At 36.7% G+C, this 18071-nt stretch overlaps 1 protein-coding gene across 2 annotated transcripts; it reads left to right on the plus strand.

Moving 5' to 3' along the window:
- Positions 1-65: 65 nt before the first annotated feature.
- Positions 66-17997, plus strand: nlrx1 (NLR family member X1). 2 transcript variants are annotated; one of them, XM_056474230.1, is made up of 9 exons: positions 66-209; positions 2985-3109; positions 4050-4119; positions 4198-4307; positions 6305-6924; positions 9364-10787; positions 13061-13147; positions 13696-13947; positions 16879-17997. In XM_056474230.1, the coding sequence occupies exons 2-9, from the start codon at positions 3004-3006 to the stop codon at positions 17225-17227; spliced, it is 3018 nt and encodes a 1005-aa protein (XP_056330205.1). In that variant the 5' UTR covers positions 66-209; positions 2985-3003; the 3' UTR covers positions 17228-17997. The 2 variants fall into 2 exon arrangements, with proteins under 2 accessions (XP_056330205.1, XP_056330206.1); XM_056474231.1 differs by lacking the exon at positions 13061-13147.
- Positions 17998-18071: the final 74 nt, after the last annotated feature.

The following is an 18071-nucleotide window of genomic DNA, read 5'->3' on the forward strand; positions in this document are numbered from 1 at the left end:
AATAACGAGCAGAGTTGAAAGTTAAACCAGTTGTTTGTGTTTTGTATATGTGGGCGGTTCTACAACTGACTAGCAGGAAGACGCGGTGGTGCGCTCTCATCCTACCGGAGAATGGACGCTTTGCTCGGCTGTGAACTGAGTGACAGAGCGCTAGCAGATTTGGAGGAAAATCATTGAAGAAAGTACCGCATTTCCAGCCTCTATATTAGGTAAAGACTTATCAGCATATCGACCCATAAGTCTAATTTCAATGTGAATAGTGGTAGTCATTGTTCTCTATTGCTCTATGGATTTATCACGTCCCCTAACGTTGGTTTATAACTACAGAAATACCGAACGTCATGACGCATTTGAAATCAAAATCAGAACCTCGAATTCCTATTTCGATTTAGGGAATTCCCATGAGTGTCTCGTTTACACTTAAATATGCATGACAGACACGTATCCTGACCTCTGTTTACATTTGCAGTCAGACTAAGTGTTTGACTCAATGACTGTAAAAAAAGGTCTGACTTGACATGTTCAGTCCACTTGGAGATCCATGTGGTCATGTTAGCTATAAGGAAACAGCCAGGAACAGCTATAACTCGGATAGAAACTATAAGCTTGTAGCGAGTTCTGAACCAAGTGCTATTATTAGACAGTGGTTGCCATGCTACTCAATTGTTTCTCAATTGATGTTTCCAACAATGTTACAATAAAATATATTAGTAAATAAATATTCACATCAGCTTACACTGGAATATTAAAGCAGTGGAGAAACCAGGGCTTTTTACACTGGTTACTGTATTTGTACAGCTGGCAACCCTACTGAAAAAAAAAAAAACAGCTTAAACCAGCCTAGACTGGTTGGCTGGTTTTAGCTGGTTAACCAGCCTGGTTTTAGAGGGGTTTTGGCCATTTCCAGCCTGGTGTTAGCTGGTCAGGCTGGAAAATCACCAGCTAAAACCAGCTTGACCAGCCTAGACAGGCTGGGAGCCCAGCCAAAACCAGCGATGTCCAGCTTAAACCAGGCTGGTCAAGTTGGTTTTAGCTGGATTTAGCTGGTCATTTTCCAACCTGACCATGGAAATGGCTGGAAACCAGCCTAGAAATGGCCAAAACCCCTCTTTTAAGCTGAAATTTTCAGCAGGGAATGAAACCCTAACTACCTTTTTTACCTTCAAGTCCTTGCGAAATCTAAAAAAGATAATTCACCATTCACTTGTTCCAAACCGGAGTTAAAAATTTTCTTTAAAAGTTGTTAAATCTGTTGAACACAAAAGAAGTTATTTTGAAAAATGTTTGAAACCTGTAACCATTGATTTCCATAATTGGGGCCGTAATTTTAACCATTTATAGCTGAAGTGAGTAAAAAGTTCTTTTTCAGGTGCTAGTTTGACAGTTTTGGCTGAAGAATGTCCTCAACCACTCCTCTTCAACCATGAGTTTGAGTGAGATATGGTGAGAAGGAGCAACAAAATAAAACTCCCCTCGATTAAACTTACTGTTTATGCAGACTTTAACCCATTCCAGTGCTGTGTTGCTGCTGGAAGGGCATCCACTGTGTAAAAGATATGCTTGAATAGTTGGCGGTTTATTCGCTGTGGCGACTTCTGAAATATAGAGACTAAGCTGAAGGAAAATAATTGAATGAATGATACTCATCGCTAGAGCGTTTCTAAAGAGGTCTTGTGGTTTGTTTATTCAATTAGGATAGCCGTGGTTTACATTTAAGAGGAGTTCAGTATGACCCAGGGTTAATCATTTGTAAGGAACACTCCACTTCGTTTTGAAAATAGGCTCATTTACCAGTAGAGTTTTACCACTGTTGAGCATTGTTATCTAGCTGGGGACTGCTTTCAGGTGTTGTGTAATACCATTGCACAGCAGCAAAGTTTTTTTGATTATTATACCAGAATTAGAGTATAGTTTATAGAGTATAGTATAGCAACTTGTAATTTTCTGTTGGAAAAAGTACACAATGTAACTACAGAAGAGTCAAGCTTTAATTAGGAATATTATTAAAAACTGTTTTTGTAAAAATTGAGTGAGATGCTAATGGTCTAATCAGATTCAATTACTTATGCTAAGCTAAGTTAAAGTTCTCCCACCAGATCTGGAGGTTGGCTGAATGGATAAAAAAATGGTAAAACTATACCGTTTACTCTAAAGGAAAGGAGGTTAAAATGAGCCTACCCCCTACCCCCCCCCCCCCCCCCCCCCCCCCCCCCACCCCCTTTAGCACTGGTCTAAACAGGATATTTGATTAATTAAATGGAAAGAAATCCTAAAAGAGATCATGTTTTAAAAATAAAACATTCTGTCACCCCCATGTCTTTCCAAACCTGTGTGATGTTTTTCTTCTGTGGAATTCAAAAGTGGAATTGGAATATAAACTGCTTGAATAAAATGTAAATAATCTAACAAATCAATTTGTGTTTGTTCAGCAATGTAATGCTACAGGTTTGAAGTGACCAATTATGACCAATTTGTCCTATGACTATCCTTTAATAAGTCAAGTCACACCTTCAATGTGTTGCTTATAGTCATTATCACAGCTGTCAGAGGTAAAAAATAAATCTTTTGTGTATTAGAAAAAACAGACTAGGACCAATCACTTGACATTCTTGATCATTCATCATTCTAGATAGTCTTGCATATGCAAAGAATACATTTATCTATATGATTCCTGTCACAAATTGAATTGAGTCATTTATTATAATGCATATTAATCACACATAGTGATGGATAATGCAGTTTTGTTAGATAATGGACATTACCAAAATAAACACTTTGGGTGTGTTGTTAAAAGAATTATGTGTATCACATAACTGAGTAAGCATCGTGTGTCATTGAAACACAAAGCCAAAGGAGGGACCTTACAAAGTTTGGCTTGGTTTTTCTCTTGGGTTACTGTGTTGATTGTAGCATTCGTTTCCCTGTTGTACATAATTAACATGTCTGCTTAAACTTTTAAATCACTATGACACTTTGTATTTCAGGGGTTAATTTAAAGTCAAAATGTGGCGATTTGGGAGGCCATCAGGATCAGAAGTATTGAAATGGAGGTGCCAAAGGTCATCAAGAGATACATGCTGCAAACTTCACACCACAGCTCTTCAGAAAAGTAGGTGTTAGATATGAAAAACTATGCTAATATTCATGAATCAAATGTTATTTACTTGTTTATTTATTTTCAACACTTTATGTGCAATTTTTATGTACAGTATCATTCAAATGTTGGGATGTGTTTTTTTTTTAAAGGAAAAAGGTATTTTATGTTTACCAATGTTTCATTTACTTGATCAAAATACTGTAAAAGTATATTGTGAAATATATTAAATTTACAAATTGAACGTATTTTAAAATGTAATCTATTCTGTGATGTCAAAGCTGAATATTTAGCACAGTATCGCATGATTGTTCAGAAACTATGTTAATGTGCTTATTTGCTGTTCAAGAACCACTGTTCTTAATTGTTATAGTTATGAATTTTTAACACTGTTGTGCTGCCATATTGTTTTTTTTTGTGTGAAAAGAAACAAAGGAAGAGATTATTTTTAGGATTCAGATGAATTAGATGAATACAATTTTTTTTAAAAAGAGAGAATTTATTTGAAATAGAACATTTGTAATAATATAAATTATTTACTGTTAATTATTTTATAAATTGAAAGTATTTTTGTTGAACTGACCTAAATCATTTGACCAGTGGTATTAATTTGAAAAAAAAAAAAAAGACAAATCTTAAATCAAAAGTATATAGCTTAAAGGGGCTAATATTTTGGCATTAAAATGGCTTTTAAAAAAATCGAAACTGTTTTTATTCTAGCCGAAATAAAACAAATAAGACTTTCTCCAAAAGAAAAAATACTATCAGACAGACTGTGAAAATTTGCTTGCACTCTTAAGCATAATTTGGGAAATATTTAAAAGAGAAAAAAAATCAAAGAGGGGCTAATAATTATAACTTCAACAGTGTATGTATAATTTATTTTTATAATTTTTTTAAACAAACAAACAAAATATGTTTTTGTAATTAAAGTAATAACAATTGTTCATTTCAGCCATTAACTTAAGCCTCCAATCAGCTGGCATCTGCAGCAATATAAAGCGATGTCCCTTGTCATTCCCTTTGTAAGTATATACAACATTTTCTAAAGTTTTTATTTTCAAATAATATGTTTTGAAGTTATCTCTGTGCTCTTTCATCAGCAAAACAGCAAGCTCTTATAGAAACACATGGAAAGAACAACTGACGCCTATATGTTATTCCGCCTCTGGATTCAACCACAGGCTCTTTTGTACCTCTCAGCCCGTCACAGGTGAGTTTATACATGAATCAGTGACATTTGGATGCCATATTACAACATTTAAATGATTTAGTGGCTTCTTAATAGGTTAGTTCACTCCTAAATGAATATTCTGTCATAATTTACTCATGCTCATGTTGTTAACTCATCCTCACAGAATTAATTTTAATCCTTTCATACATAAGTTTTAAATTCTCTGTCTGAAACCCTGCATTAGGTTTATTATCTGTGACTGTTATTTAGAACTCATCACTTTTACACTTCCATGACGATCTGTGAGGTTTATCGTGTTACATACTGCAGCCTATATGACTTATGAATGTATAGTTTTTAATATGTTGTGAAATATCTGACATTCCGATTCTCAGATATTTGTAAGAACATGTATTTAATTGTTTAAAAACAATGATGATTACGTTAGCTGATCGATGACAGATAATGGGCACCGCTATGACATGCATTGCAGTGGAGAACTTAAAGCTGCTGAATTTACAATATGCATATTTATCAACTTCTTCCAAAAAGTATGGAAGTAAGTGGCAGATTAGCTGGGAGAAACATGCTGAATGCATCTTTCAGGATCTTTTATCATCAAAGGAAAGCAGAGTTTGAATTTAGCTGCTGATTATGTTACCCACTAATCACACCGGTGTGATCGCACACATCAAAGGGTTAAACACTGATTGGTATTTACAGCATTCTGATTTGGTCACAGAAGCTCAACCATGCCTACTTGAAGTGTGATGATGCGTTCACACCAGACGCGGAGGAAGCGTCAAACGTGAGTTATGACGTAGTGCCTGTTGTTGGTGTCCCGGGGGGAAAATTCTCCTGCTGACACCGGACAACAGTTTATCAAACTGGGTTCGGCTCAGTCTGAAGCACAGGTGAAAGCTCCATCATCCAGGTATAGTTTCTGGAGGAGTTTATGAACTCACAGAGCTGGGTGCATCTCTGAATGGATCTAGTGGACTCAGACACGTCTCCAAACGAATCAACGCTGTTTTTCAGCCTTCATAAAAAACATAAACACAGCTATTCTCTCAATAAAATCCATGTTAGCCATTTAGCAATGAAGCTAGAGTCACCGGGCAAACAGAAGCCTTGCCCATGACACGAATCTGCGTCTATTGTGAAGCGGATTTGACGCGCGAACGAAGCAAGTAAACTCAAAATGTTCACCCGTCTATTTACGCGTGAATAGCGGGATTTATTTGTGCGTTGAGGTTCGTTCATGCATTTAATAGACAGCAATGCTCCTGAAATGTTCAAAGCCAGAGACGGAACCAAAAACATTGTCAAAAGGAACCAAAATATTGTCATTTCCAGGTCAGTGGTTAAAAAATAACCATATGAAGCTCCAAGAACTTTTTTGTATGCCATATAAAAAAATAATTTTGTTTGCCAATGTGATAGATTGTCAGACCTCCATGAAAATAAGATGGTACATCTCAAGGAGTTAATCCTAATAAAATTAATTTAAATTCGGTGTCTCCGTATCAGATCAGAGTGCATGTTTACTATTAGCAAAACAAAGGTTGTGTGTTTAGCTGCTATCTCTGAAGACAGTACATTGTACTGCCTGTAGTAAAAGCAAATCCTAAGGACCTGACAAAGAAGAGAAGATATTGGCAAACAGAGTTGTATTTGTAGTTTTTTGACACATAAAAAGTGTTTTTGGATCTTTGTTTCATTACAGTTGAATCACTGAAGTCACATGAAATGTTTTGACAGTTTTTTGGTTCTTTTTCTGAACATCTCAAGACCATTGCTGTCCATGGAGAATGAGGGAGCTCCTGGATTTCATCTAAAATATCTTAATTTGAGTTCCAAAAATGGTGTCAGGGTATTAAATATAACAAATTAATAACAGAATTTTCAGTTTTGGGTGAATTAACCTTTAAAGTGGAAGCATCCAAAATAAAGTAGAGAACCACTACTTTAATTGATGATCATTCAGCTCCTAAAATAACTATGTTTTTCACGATTGTATCATAATTCACCCTCAGATCCCATTGAGATCCACAAGCAGAAGTTGGCATTATGGTTCAGCCACATTCCTCAAGAAGAAAAGCAGTTCTCTGGCTACGTTTCTCCTGAAACTATGCATGTAGAGCCCCTTATCCTAGAACGTCATCCCGATGAGGATCGCGGCCTTAGTCCTTTCAAAGAAAAGACAAGCGTATGTGCACAACCCTCGCTGACAGTTGGGGATCTTTTTCATGATAGCAATCATGGGAAGGCTCGTGGACTAAACATTTTGATGTACGGAGCTGTCGGTACAGGGAAATCCACCGTTATCCGTAAGCTGGTGCAGGATTGGTGTGATGGATCTCTTTTCTCCCAGTTCAAACTTGTGTTGCCTTTCTCCTGTGAGGATATCTCCCAATTATCCAAAGCAATATCTCTTCGAGACCTTGTGGGCAGGAAATATATGCACCTCCGCAAGACGCCATATCTTAGTGGAGAGAATGACATGGCTAGGGATGTCCTTTTTATCTTTCATGGAATGGAGAAAATGAAGCTGGATTTTCGCATCAGCTCCACTGAGTTATGCAGCGATCCTAATGAGGCTCTCCTGTCAGGAGCTGTTGTTGTCAATCTGCTTAGGAAATACATGCTACCTGAGGTATGAGGCTCAGCTTTTATAAAGTTTCAAGCTTTTTACTTAATGAACTGGCATGTGGAATAATGTTTAAGATGAAATTGGTGGTGGTTTTGTGATGTAAATCTAAGTATTTTGGTTTTATGACATATGGCATACACTTTACAAAAATGCTGGGTTCCACACAATCGATTTGTCTTGGGAAAACATGAAGGGATTTAGTTAAGTTAAGTTGACTGAACATAAAACAATTAAGTTGTTGCAAAAAAACTCAAAAATTGTGTGTTTCAGCTCATTTTAAATGAGTAACAAACAGCAAATGTCATTTTTGTGTATATTTATTTACATTTTTACATTTACATTAAACAAATTGTAATTATTTTTTAATTAATTATAATTATTAGGATTACATTAATATATAATTATAGTGCCATGGATTTATGACACCTATTTTGTCTGGATCTATTAATGTATTTAAAACTATAAAATGCATTTCTAAATACAGTGACTTGAGTTCACCTGCTATATGATGAATATTTTTTTAGGTAACACTTTAATTTAGGGTGATGTAGTCACACATGTTCCATGCCTTACTATAGTAATTACAATAAATTATGCATAATTACATGTAACTAACCCTAAACCTAACCCACATTCTAACCCCGACCATGTAGTACACACATGTAATTAATTTAAACTACTCAGTAGTTACACTGTAACTACATCACCTTAAAATAAAGTGTAACCTTTTTTATATATTTAAATTTCAATTCATTTTTCTAATTTACTAATCATAATGAAGATCATTTGTGGTAATAAATGTCTTGCAATTTTAGATCATTTGAAAAGTTTAAACTAATGAGTGGCATTTATTTGTAAAAAAACAAACAAAAACTAAATTTGCCTTAAATGGTAATTATGGCAAGTACACAGAATTTTAATATAATATTTACCACATTAATACACCACATTACACATTAGAGTTAAAAGGTAGTTTAAGTTTTTGAGTGATCTTTATAACAATACGTCTTCTTATTAAATAATTTTTAAAGCATTTTTAAACCAACAGGACCTCTTAATAAACTTATAAGAACTCATTTACAGATAATATTATACCTGATATATTAAGATTTGGGCTTCACAATATATAGTTTCAGCATCGATAATGTGCACATCTGCAATAGTCACATTGCAAATATTTGCAATGTCCAGTCTGAATTATAGTTAACCAGGAACTACAGAATTTTATTTAATCACTGTATTTATATGGATTTATATGGATTCTGCAAAAAACATTTCTTACTTAAACTTTTTGTCTTGTTTCTAGTCCAAATATCTAAATTTTAAAGTGAAAACAAGATTATTTCCAGCCCAGGCTCATTCTGATTACATAGCCCTATATACATTTCTGGAGAGAGTAGAATGCATCCCAAGGGCCACTTTTTGTTTTTGCAGTTTTTGTTTTTGCGAATCCGCCTGAGGCTGCTGTGTACGCTTTTTGAGATCTCAAATATCTCTTGCGAGTGCCATTCGCACTTGCTCTTCTCACGTAAATCCACCACAGGCCGCTGTTGACTAATTCACTGACTTACTGACCAACCGACCGATGCCCTACCCCTCCCTAAACCCAACCAACAGTGTTTTGAAAAGCACTGATTGACCAGTGCTCACCCCCTTCCCTAAACTCAACCGCAGTGTTTTGAAAAGCAATCTAGAAAAAGACAAGCCCTCACCTGATTTTTAACACATTTTCAGATTTTACCACATTCACACCCTGTTATTACCTTGTTTATTTTATTTTTTGGCTTTTGTTTTTGTCTTACCTGCACTTTTGAACCGTTCTTTTACAGACTCGAACCCCATTATCACGGTCAACTCCACTCTGCATATCAAGTCCGCCGACGTATGTGTCGAGCTACCCGACAAACTGGTAACGGCGGAAAAGCTGTACACATGCAGTTAAGCCATCAGCTGTATAGCGAGAAAAAGAACAGCGTTATACTACCCCATAGTGTTCATTTTAAAGAAGAAATGCAGCCATACGTAGCTCTGGCTACAAAATTTGAGATCTCCAGAAACGTATATAGGGCTACGTTTTTAAAATGACCCTATGTTGATTATTTCACTTACCCCACTGGCAGATAATTTCTTTAAAACAAGCAAAAAAACTCTTATTTATTTTTGATATTTGCACTAGAAACGAGACAAAACAAAGAAAGAAAAGCATTTGTTTTGCATTGTGATTAAATAATACATTTCTGTACCCAATACTGTTAGGCACCCCAGAAAACTGTCAAATAGAGACATTCAAACCGTCTTCTGAAACTATTTTCATATTGCGATATTTTATTTTTATGCGATAAATATTGTGAAATCAGATTTTTCCAGTATCGTGCGGCCATAATTAAGATAATTGTGCATTGTGATTAATAGCTGATAAAGCAAACTTTTCTTTTCCTACAGGCTAGCATTTTAGTTACAACCAGACTATCAGCCGTGGACAGAGTTCCTAAAAAATACATAAACCGTTACGTGCAAATCTGTGGCTTCAACGACCTTGATCGCCAGCGAGCCTACTTCACCAGCAGACTCCTGCAGCACAGTGAAGGCAAGCCAGACAGAGCTGCTGAGATGCTAATAGAGATGCTTTACCTAAATCTACAGCGGGAAAGTCAGCTAGCAACCGCCTGCTTCTTACCATCGTACTGCTGGCTCACATGCGCCACGCTTCATTTACTGCATTTCACTGATACAAAATCACCAATTCGGACCCTCACTGGCATCTACACCAGCTTCATGAGGCTCAACTTTGGAGGAGAAGTGATAACTCTGAATGGAGGCGTCTCTTCACAGGAGCAGCAGAACTCATTAATGCTGTATGTAGTCCGTACTGTTGGCAAACTAGCTTTTGACGGGATCACCAACAAGCGGACTTCGTTCACCGCTGAAGAACTGGAGCAGTGGGTTGGTGGCAAAACCAAAACAGACGAAGAGCTCCGTGAGCTGGCGGTGTTTCGTACTGATGTACTCGATTTCTTCCTCGTTCCTCGTGATGATTATGGTTCAGATCCCGAAACAAAAGTTAGACGCTATGTGTTTACTGTCCCCACCATGCAGGAATACCTAGCCGCTCTTTATGTTGTTCTCGGCGAGAACAAAACTGTCCTTGAGAAGTTGACTAAGGAGGTTTCAGAGGCTTTGGGACCAGCCAGCGAGGACATCACAAGCTTACTGAGCGTCCTCTCCAAAATCATACCTTTCAGAATCTTTGCCATTTTCAACTTGCTTAAGTTGTTCCCCAAACTCTTCGAGAAGGTCAGTAGCTACAGCAAGGGGCGCATCGCCAACACCATGGCGGCAGAAATGTTTCGTTCCGAGGACAGCTTCAACGAAGACGTCTTAGACCAAGTGGAACAAAGTCTGCTGGGAGTTCATGGTCCCCAGCCACAGGAGGAGATCTACACCAGGGCGTTTGAACTCTACCCAATCTTCATGGGTGGACTTCTTCATTATGGCAACCGAAGGCTATTAGATCAACTCGGGTGCAACATCAAGAGCCACACGGTTTCTCAGATCACTCGTGCGCTGAGGAAAAACCTGATCAAGCAGAGCCAGAAGCAGCAGCCTCCTGAGGAGCTCATGGATCTGCTAGTCCTGCTCTATGAGTTCCAGAACCCTCGACTCACGGCTGAAGTCCTGCAGTCCATCAAGTCCCTCAACCTGTCGACTGTCCGCATGACGCCACATAAGTGCTTCGTGCTGAGCACAGTCCTGGGCTGCACAAGCTCCAGCTTCCACCTGAATGAGCTGAACCTGTCTTCCTGCCACGTCACGCCAGAGCTGCTGCAGATGCTCTGGCCAGCCTTCCGACACACCAAAAACCTCAAGTGAGACATCCACTTACTAATATGGATTTAGAACAGTGTTTTTCAACCACGTTCCTGGAGGACCACCAGCTCCGCACATTTTCCATGTCTTCATAACCAAATACACCTGATTCAGATCATTAGCTCATTAGCAGAGACTGAAAGATCTGTATAGTGTGTGACAGACAAAGGAGACATCCAAAACATGCAGTGCTGGTGGCCCCCCAGGAACTAGTTGAGAAACACTGCTCTAGAACAAGGATCACCAACCGTTTTCCCGTAGAGCAGAGGTGACCAACCCTGTTCCTGGAGATCTACCTTCTTACAGATCTCAGTTGCTACCCTGACCAACCACACCTACCTGTAATAATCAAGAGCTGTTCAGGTCCCAATTAATTGGTTCAGGTGTGTTTGATCAGGGTTGGAGCTGAACTAGGAAGGTAGATCTCCAGGAACAGAGTTGAGCGCCCCTGCTGTAGAGCTACCTTCCTGCAGATTTTAGTTGCAACCCTGACCAAACACACCTGTTTGTAATTACCAAGTGGTGCTTCAGGTCCTAATTAGTTGGTTCAGGTGTGTTTGGTCAGAGTTGCAACTGAAATCTGCAAGAAGGTGGCTCTCCAGGAACAGGGTTGGTGACCCCTGGTCTAGAAGTAGTCTGCATGCTTGATTGATTAACCTTTTTAAGCATATTGAACACCTGACATGAGCTTTTTTTATAATAATGAAATGAATAACAAAACATGCTTGACATCATTTCTTACTGTAAACCAGGGCTCTTCAACTAACAGTTTTAAAGTAAAAACAACAACAATTATATTATTTTCAAGTTTTAGGTGTACTGTTTGTGCATGTTGACCCTTCAAGCTGAAAACAGGGCTGAATATAAACCAGCCTAAGGTAGTTTTGTAGCTCAGCTGGATGAATGGTCGCCCAGTTTGGTCAAAACCGTAAATTCTGTCATATCATTTACTCACTCTTCAATTCAGGTCACAAACCTGTTTGAGTTTCTGTCTTCACAAAAATAAGTTACTCTGAAATTGCTGGAAACCAGTAACCTCTGACCTGCATAGTATTTGCTTTCCCTACTAAGGGAGTCAATGGTTACCGATTTCAAACATTCTTTAAAATATCTTCCTTATTCTTTAACAGAAAAAAGTAACTTAAAAAGGTTTGGAACCACTTGAGGGTTAGTAAATAGTGAGTAAATTTTTCAGTCAATCATTCTTTTAAATATCAAATCAAATGACCAGCTAAAAAGGTGTCTGAAACCAGACAAATGACAAGTTTAAACATTATTTTATATCAGCAAATATAATTTAACAGTTATTGATTTATTGATTAATTGACTGAGTAAAGGGTATAATTTTGAAATAAAAATATGCAAATGCCATGACAAGATTTAATTCTATTTTTAAAATATATTAAAACAGAAAACAGATATTTTGAATTGTAATATTTTTTTCCTAACTTTATTAATTCCGCTGTATTTTTAATAATATTACTACAACATTGGTGAGCGTAAGAAACTTCTTTCATTGCATCACAAATGTACATGCTGTGAAATAAAAATCTATGTATCAATGATTTATGCTCAACATATTTTGGCATGGGCAGCATAGTGGCGCAGTGGTTAGCACAATCGCCTCACAGCAAGAAAGTCACTGGTTCGAGCCCTGGCTTAGTCAGTTGGCATTTCTGTGTGGAGTTTGCGTGTTCTCCCCGTGTTTGCGTGGGCTTCCTCCAAGTGCTTCGGTTTCCCCCACAAGTCCAAAGACGTGGAATAGGTGAATTTGGTAAGCTAAACTGTGCGTAGTGATTGAGTGTGTATGGATGTTTCCCAGTGATGGATTGCAGCTGGAAGGGCATCTGCTGCGTAAAACATATGCTGGGGTGGCCGCAGATTAATAAAGGGACTAAGCTGAAAAGAAAATGAATGAATGAATGAACATATTTCTCATGACTTAACACCGCACACATTTAAATCATTATTATAATAATCTGATTTCAAATAGACACTAGCTGAAGTGCCCTGTTATGCACTAAATGAATGTTTTATGAATGACCCTAAGTTTCTAATGTGATAAATGTGGATTGAGAGAAAGTAAGTGAGGACTGGGTTGGTCTTTAACATACTTTTTTTACTATTAATTCAATGATTGCTTTGCTTGCAAAAAGCAGTCAGTAATATTTACTCCTAAGCACAATTAATTCATTAGTTATTGATTTTCTGCATGGGGAAATCAACAAACTAATGGCATGCGTGTGTGTTTTTGCTCACTGTGTGTTTACAGTCTCCAGTTTAACAGCCTGAATCCCGAATCCTGCATTCTGCTGCGAGATCTGCTTCTCGAACCCAACTGTACCATTAAGTCATTACAGTAAGCCTGCTTTCACATTATTACAGTGATATTTTCATGGTAGGTGACATTATAGCTGACAAAAAAAAGGGTCTGTTTCATGTTAGTGAAATTGAACATCCAGTTAGTTGTTCTCACAGAATAGCAAAGCAACTTGTATAAAAGTAAAGGGCTTTATATTGTGAAAACAACTGACCAGATGTATATTATTCCACTTATTACATGGCTGCATGCCACATAAATAAACAAGTACATACTATCTGTTGTATTTGGTAAATGGCATGACTTGGAATGTTGTGATTTGCCAATCAGAATCAAGTATTCCACATAGCCATGTAATAATATCCAATAACACATGGTGGAAAAATCCATCATCTACAGTATGTAATGTGCAGCTGTGCATACAAGGAACTGAAATTAACTGTGGCAATGCTTAATAGATGAATCGAGAACAATTTAGTGATGTATGAGTTTTCAGTTCCATCCCAGTGCTTAAAAATCAGTGTATTTATATTTTGATAAGACTTCACTGTGTGTTTTGTGTGAACTTTATGTCCCTCTGATCACAGGTTGTGTGATAACTACTTGTCGGACAGCGGCATCAGTCATTTGCTGGAAGCTCTGTCTGGAAATCACTCTCTACAGAGGCTGAGTCTGATGCACACAGGACTTAGTGACAAATCTGCGCAACTGCTGGCTGAGAGACTGGGCCAACACGATCAGTTAAAGGAACTGAACGTGGCTTACAACAACATCGGAGACAGTGCAGCTCTCACGCTGGTCGATGCCTGTCGCGAACACCCCAGCATCCACACAGTGCAGTGAGTACAACAATGTGTTATAATACACCTTTTAGATGTATCTTTGTTCAAATCTGATTTCAGAGTACTGTTTAAATGCATTTGAAGAGTTCAGATGCAAAAACCTCTAAATGCCATCTGAAATGTTCTTCTAATATTAGCATTTTATCAGGATTCTATGTCTTGATTCAGGAATTTCACTTTTATGACAAAGAATATGTTATTTTCATCACTTTTAACATAAAATAACTGAACATAAACATAAGAAGCTGATAAAGTGCTCATTGTAGAAGAAAATTACAGAGGTTTTTGCATCTGAACTCTTAATTTCTCAAATATATACACTGCAACATTATATCCAGATTGACTTTTTTGTCTTGCCTTGCTGCCAGCAATGTTTACTGGGCCCACCACAAAGTTGAGATTAAATTAATGCATAATTTGTTTTATTCATTGCTTTTGACTCATGTTAACTTAAATATCACAATTCTTGATTTTACCAACAACTTCTAGCCTTACAAATATAAAATTAAAACGTTATTAAACCAAAATTAAAGGTTCTGAACAAATAAGTGCAATCCATTAAAATAAAAAATCTAGAAACAGTGCTTTGTTTTGTACAGGGTGTCTTAAATTTACTGAAATATTGCATTGTGTGTCATTTTAAACAGGTTTTAAACTTCATTTTCCTCTGTCCAAGTAAAGCTACCCAGTTGGGCTGACATCCATCCAATCGCCAACAATTTATCTCAATAAAATCATGGAAAGAAAACTAAAAACAATTACACTGTTCATCATGATATTAACAGAGCAGTATATTCCTTTATATTATCTTTAATACATACAAAAACTATTTACAGAAGTAAGGGACATAATAAATAGACATACTATTTATAAATAGGCATGAAACTTACGGTTTTATAACAGAAATGTATTCGGTTGAATCAAGTTATTGTAGCAGCACTGGTCTAAATAAAATGATAGCCACGCTTCGTACTGATGTCTTTGCTGTTTATTTGTTTTTCTCTTTCTCTCTCTTTTCAGCAGACACCGTGAAAACTCCAAGAAATGAAGCATATAACATTCATAATAAGCATTTCAGTCCTTTTCACAGTCTCATATTTAAATATCCACTGGTATGCACATGAACATCTACGACAACTCGGAATCCAGTAACATCAGTCTTTACACATAACATCGTTCACGTAAACTGATATAATACACAACATTATACACAAAATATAACACCTAAACATGAATTACCATGTGAACCCTCTTAGACCATGCAGATTCATGAATTTTCTCTGACTCTTTATTGTTAGCTTCTTTCTGCCACCATGTTCATTTGGCTTATAATGCAATGGTCCCACACTTCACTCAACTTAAACATGTGATCTGTTATGCTCCAATAGCAACTCTTTCTTTTAAAGACCCATAACTTCAAACAATTGAAGGGTGCACATTCTCTGCTTTGAAATTAAATGTCACATTTACACATGGCAAATATTTGAAACAATAAATTAACTTAAATTAAAATGAGTTTTGATATACACAACACAAACATACACAACTTTGAAAAACTTGTTTTTGACATATACAGTTATACTCCATCAATTTGGACCAAAAGCCAACAAATATATATATTTGATTATTTATGTAATTGCCTCCACAATAAATATACTTTTAACAATGTTAAACTTGTCATTAAAAAAATAGAAATATTATGTTAAAAAGTGTATACAACTACAGTTTTCTTGTTTTGACACATTAAAGTATGTCACTAAGAAATAATTACATTTTTTGTGGCAAACAAAAACTAAAAAATAACTAAATAGGCCCAACTAGGCCATTAGAAATAGTCATTATTGTTTAACCCTGTATAAGTCTAACTTTTCATTCATAATGGTCTTAAAAGGGTCCTAAGAAGTCTTAAATTGGACTTAATAAAAACTTGCAGATACCCTGTTGTAGGTGTTCTGTAACAAAAATCAATAATCACTATATAAATTAAATACAGATTAACCCTTGTTCAAGCTAGAGGCGATTTTAGAATTTTCATGTTAGGGGGGCTTAGCTCCTTATGTGGGTGGGAAAATAATAAATATAAAAATTATATATTAAGTACTTTTAATAAGTATTAATTAATTTAGTATATTAATAAGTTATACAATTTAAAAAGTTTGACTAATATGGAAGGGTTGTATAATAAGACTTATAGCAGTATTCCACCGTATTGCATAGGCAGGCATGGCATTTGAGTACTGAATGAGCCAAAATGGCCTATTAGCACATGTCTTTGGACTGTGGGGAAAACTGGAGCACCAGGAGGAATCCTATGCAAACATGGGGAGAACATGCAAACTCAACACGGAAATGCCAACTTGAACCGGTGACCTTCTTGCTGTAAGGTGACAATGGTAACCACTGAGCCACCATGCTGCCAAAAGTTATTCAGTCAAGCTCAATTATGTAGCTGTCATTTGAAGACAAAATGCACAGATCCAATACAACGATACACATTTGATTTCTTTCTCAGCTGTTTATGTTCACTGGAGACATTAACTACATTTTCTACTACTTGCCTAGATGCTTATATTCACATATTTTATTTGTATTTGTCCATTCAAGAGCAAGAAAATGTGAAAGAGAGTGCAGGGAGTTGGCGGTTCACCTACTGATACATTGCGTCCTCATCCTATGGAAGTGCATGCACACAGAATTTGCTTTACATGTTGACAACAACAGCCAAATTCTTCCAGGCATCAGATAGTGTTTGAGAGTCTCTTCTTTGTGGGCAGCCCCTAAAGATTATTGGCCGGCATTGAGTAAATGTGTTAAACTATTTCATTTTCATATGTCTACGATTACTGATAGCGTACTGCAAAATATAAAAATATAGCCATTTTAATTTTGATGTTATTACAGTGTATGCCTTATGCTTTTTTCATTTAGTCTGTACCTGAATCAGCTTACCGACGTGGCCAAGCAGTCTTTATATGTGCGTGGAGGTCCTCGGGTGAAGGAGGGCCGGCGGGTGAAAGTTCTGGCTTCTGTGACAGAGGGTTCGGACATCTCTGAGGACTGGCATCCCATTTTGAGCGTCATTGGGAAAAATTCCCTTTCCTGGGAAAGAGACCGTGTACGTGAGCAACTCCTGGTCTTTCTAAAAGACCTGGAATGGGGGAGGAAACAGCATCTGAGTTTCTGGAAAAAGATGCACTTTCGAAGAGTAGAGAGCGTTGTGAGGCAAATGCTGCGCTTTATAGAGAAAAGCAGTGATACGGGAACTGGTACAAAATGAATTATCATTAGCTCTAAAGGAATGGGGTTTTAGTTTCTCAATTGGATTTTTGTTGTTAATATTATTATAAGCCTTAACATTTCCTAGGTGTTTTGTAAAGTGCTGATTTATGTGTATAGTTTGTTATGCTATCTACTTTAACATTAGGTCAATTTCAGAAAACACTGTGACAAAATGTTTGAGGGAAATATTAGTATTTGCTGCACCAGATTATTTTGGATTACTACTTGAAAGTTGCTCCTTATAAGCACGATAACAAATGATGCCATTCGAAGCCATTTCCTATGCATATGTGTTCAGGGAGAACGTACAGTTCATATAAACTCTTGTGTTTAAAGGAATAGTTCACCACAAAATAAAAATTCTGTCATTTACTCATCGCTTTGTTCAAACCCTGATTGAGTTTTTTTTCTGAACACAAAGGAAGTTATACTGAAGCATGATGGGGAAAACAGCCATTGACTATTTGTTCCTATAATGGATGTCAGTAGCTGCTCTTCCCCAGCATTTTTCCTAATATTTGGTTTTGTGTTCAACAAAAGAAACTAATTCTTACCAATTTAAAACCATGCGAGGGGGTAAATGATGAGGAAGTTTACATTTTCGGAGTGAACTATCCCTTTAAGTGTCAAATGGTGCAATCTTAACCAAGGCAAAGATTTAAAATGCTTCTACAATGTTCACATATCTTTTGCCTTAATTAAAAAAAAACAAACATTTAAATTAACAAATTGTGACTGAGATCAGCAAAATAAAAAGTGCTGATTAAAGACTTTTGTCATTTTTTTAATTGAAATTGAAATGAAATTAAAAACAATTGTTAGTGGGAGGACAGTTTGTTGTC

The sequence above is a fragment of the Danio aesculapii genome, chromosome 15 (genome assembly GCF_903798145.1).
Source record: "Danio aesculapii chromosome 15, fDanAes4.1, whole genome shotgun sequence".
NCBI classification, from domain to species: Eukaryota; Metazoa; Chordata; class Actinopteri; order Cypriniformes; family Danionidae; genus Danio; species Danio aesculapii.

Bases quoted from the DNA above. Each gene is read 5' to 3' on its own strand.
- nlrx1 (XM_056474230.1), top strand. From the start codon at position 3,004: ATGTGGCGATTTGGGAGGCCATCAGGATCAGAAGTATTGAAATGGAGG. The intron at 4,120-4,197 runs GTAAGTATATAC...CTCTTTCATCAG, and splicing joins TGTCCCTTGTCATTCCCTTT to CAAAACAGCAAGCTCTTATA. The intron at 13,148-13,695 runs GTAAGCCTGCTT...CTCTGATCACAG, and splicing joins TGTACCATTAAGTCATTACA to GTTGTGTGATAACTACTTGT.